Source organism: Arachis ipaensis, chromosome B01 (genome assembly GCF_000816755.2).
Source record: "Arachis ipaensis cultivar K30076 chromosome B01, Araip1.1, whole genome shotgun sequence".
Classification (NCBI taxonomy): domain Eukaryota; kingdom Viridiplantae; phylum Streptophyta; class Magnoliopsida; order Fabales; family Fabaceae; genus Arachis; species Arachis ipaensis.
Genome location: NC_029785.2, coordinates 12,555,891 through 12,556,944, shown reverse-complemented (window position 1 = coordinate 12,556,944; position 1,054 = coordinate 12,555,891). Strand labels below are relative to the sequence as shown.

At 44.9% G+C, this 1,054-nt stretch overlaps 1 protein-coding gene across 1 annotated transcript; it reads left to right on the top strand.

Annotated features, from left to right (window-relative positions):
• LOC107646543 lies at positions 476 to 1,054 on the top strand. The gene has a single exon (XM_016350727.1). It carries the CDS (start codon positions 476 to 478, stop codon positions 1,052 to 1,054), a length of 579 nt encoding a protein of 192 aa, XP_016206213.1.

Below are 1,054 nucleotides of genomic sequence, written 5' to 3'. Positions count from 1 at the left end.
TGTGATGTATTTTAATTTATTTTTTAGTTATTTGCCGTGTGTCAAAAATTTGTTTCGAATACAAGAGTCCCTCTGAGAAGGGACTCCTCTTCTTGGTCCACGTGAAGGAATTGCTTTCCTTTCCACTCCAACGCTTCAAAGTCCTTCTATGTCAGATAAGGGAGTCCACTTTTATACTATTGGAGTTACTCTTGTAAGCGTATTAATTATCTGTCACTATTCATAATGTTGGGCAACGCTTACACGAAGTCATGATAATTATTGCCATGTGGACAATACTATAACAATAAAAATATGTTAATAAATGAGGACACATGCGTTTTGGAAATTGGAATTACAAATATCACAACCGTACCACCGCCATACCCGACAAATTTGAATGATAATAATAATATTATATATGAGTTGACACTCCGTCTGTTAACTCCCCCTCCTCTGTACTCTTCGTAATCTCCGCTTATCCAAGCCCTTGCAGATGGATGGGGCTTCCAAGGCACGCAGAAAGGAACGGGACGTACCCGTCGAGTACGAGTGTCCGCTGAATATTCTGTCTCGCGATATATGGGTGAGGATTGCCTCGAAGGTTGCATCGAATTCGATCCGAGACCTACTCAGCATGCAGGCTACTTGCAAGGTGTTCCTTGATGCATGTACTTCGGACGCTGTATACCAGCATGCGACGATGTGGCAGATACGGTTGGTCTCATTTTTATTTTACCTTGACCGGGCTGAAAAGAGGTTCCTCGATCGATGCGTCGAAATGGGAAATGCTGATGCTATACTCCGGCAGGGGTTAACGGAGTATTTCTGGATTGGACGCCGTGGCATTGGAATGGAACTGCTTGCCAGGGCCGCGACGGAGGGAAGCGTCGAATCGGGTCACCTGTTTGCCATGTTGCTACTGTGCGAACATGAAGACGAAGAAGAAGTGCAAAAGGGTGTTGAAATGGTAGAGTTTATACGCACTTCCGGAAAGATCGAAATGTGCAGGGAGTTCTTCACAGACATTTTCTGGGAGCGATGGATCGACGAGAGACCATCGGATCCGGGATAG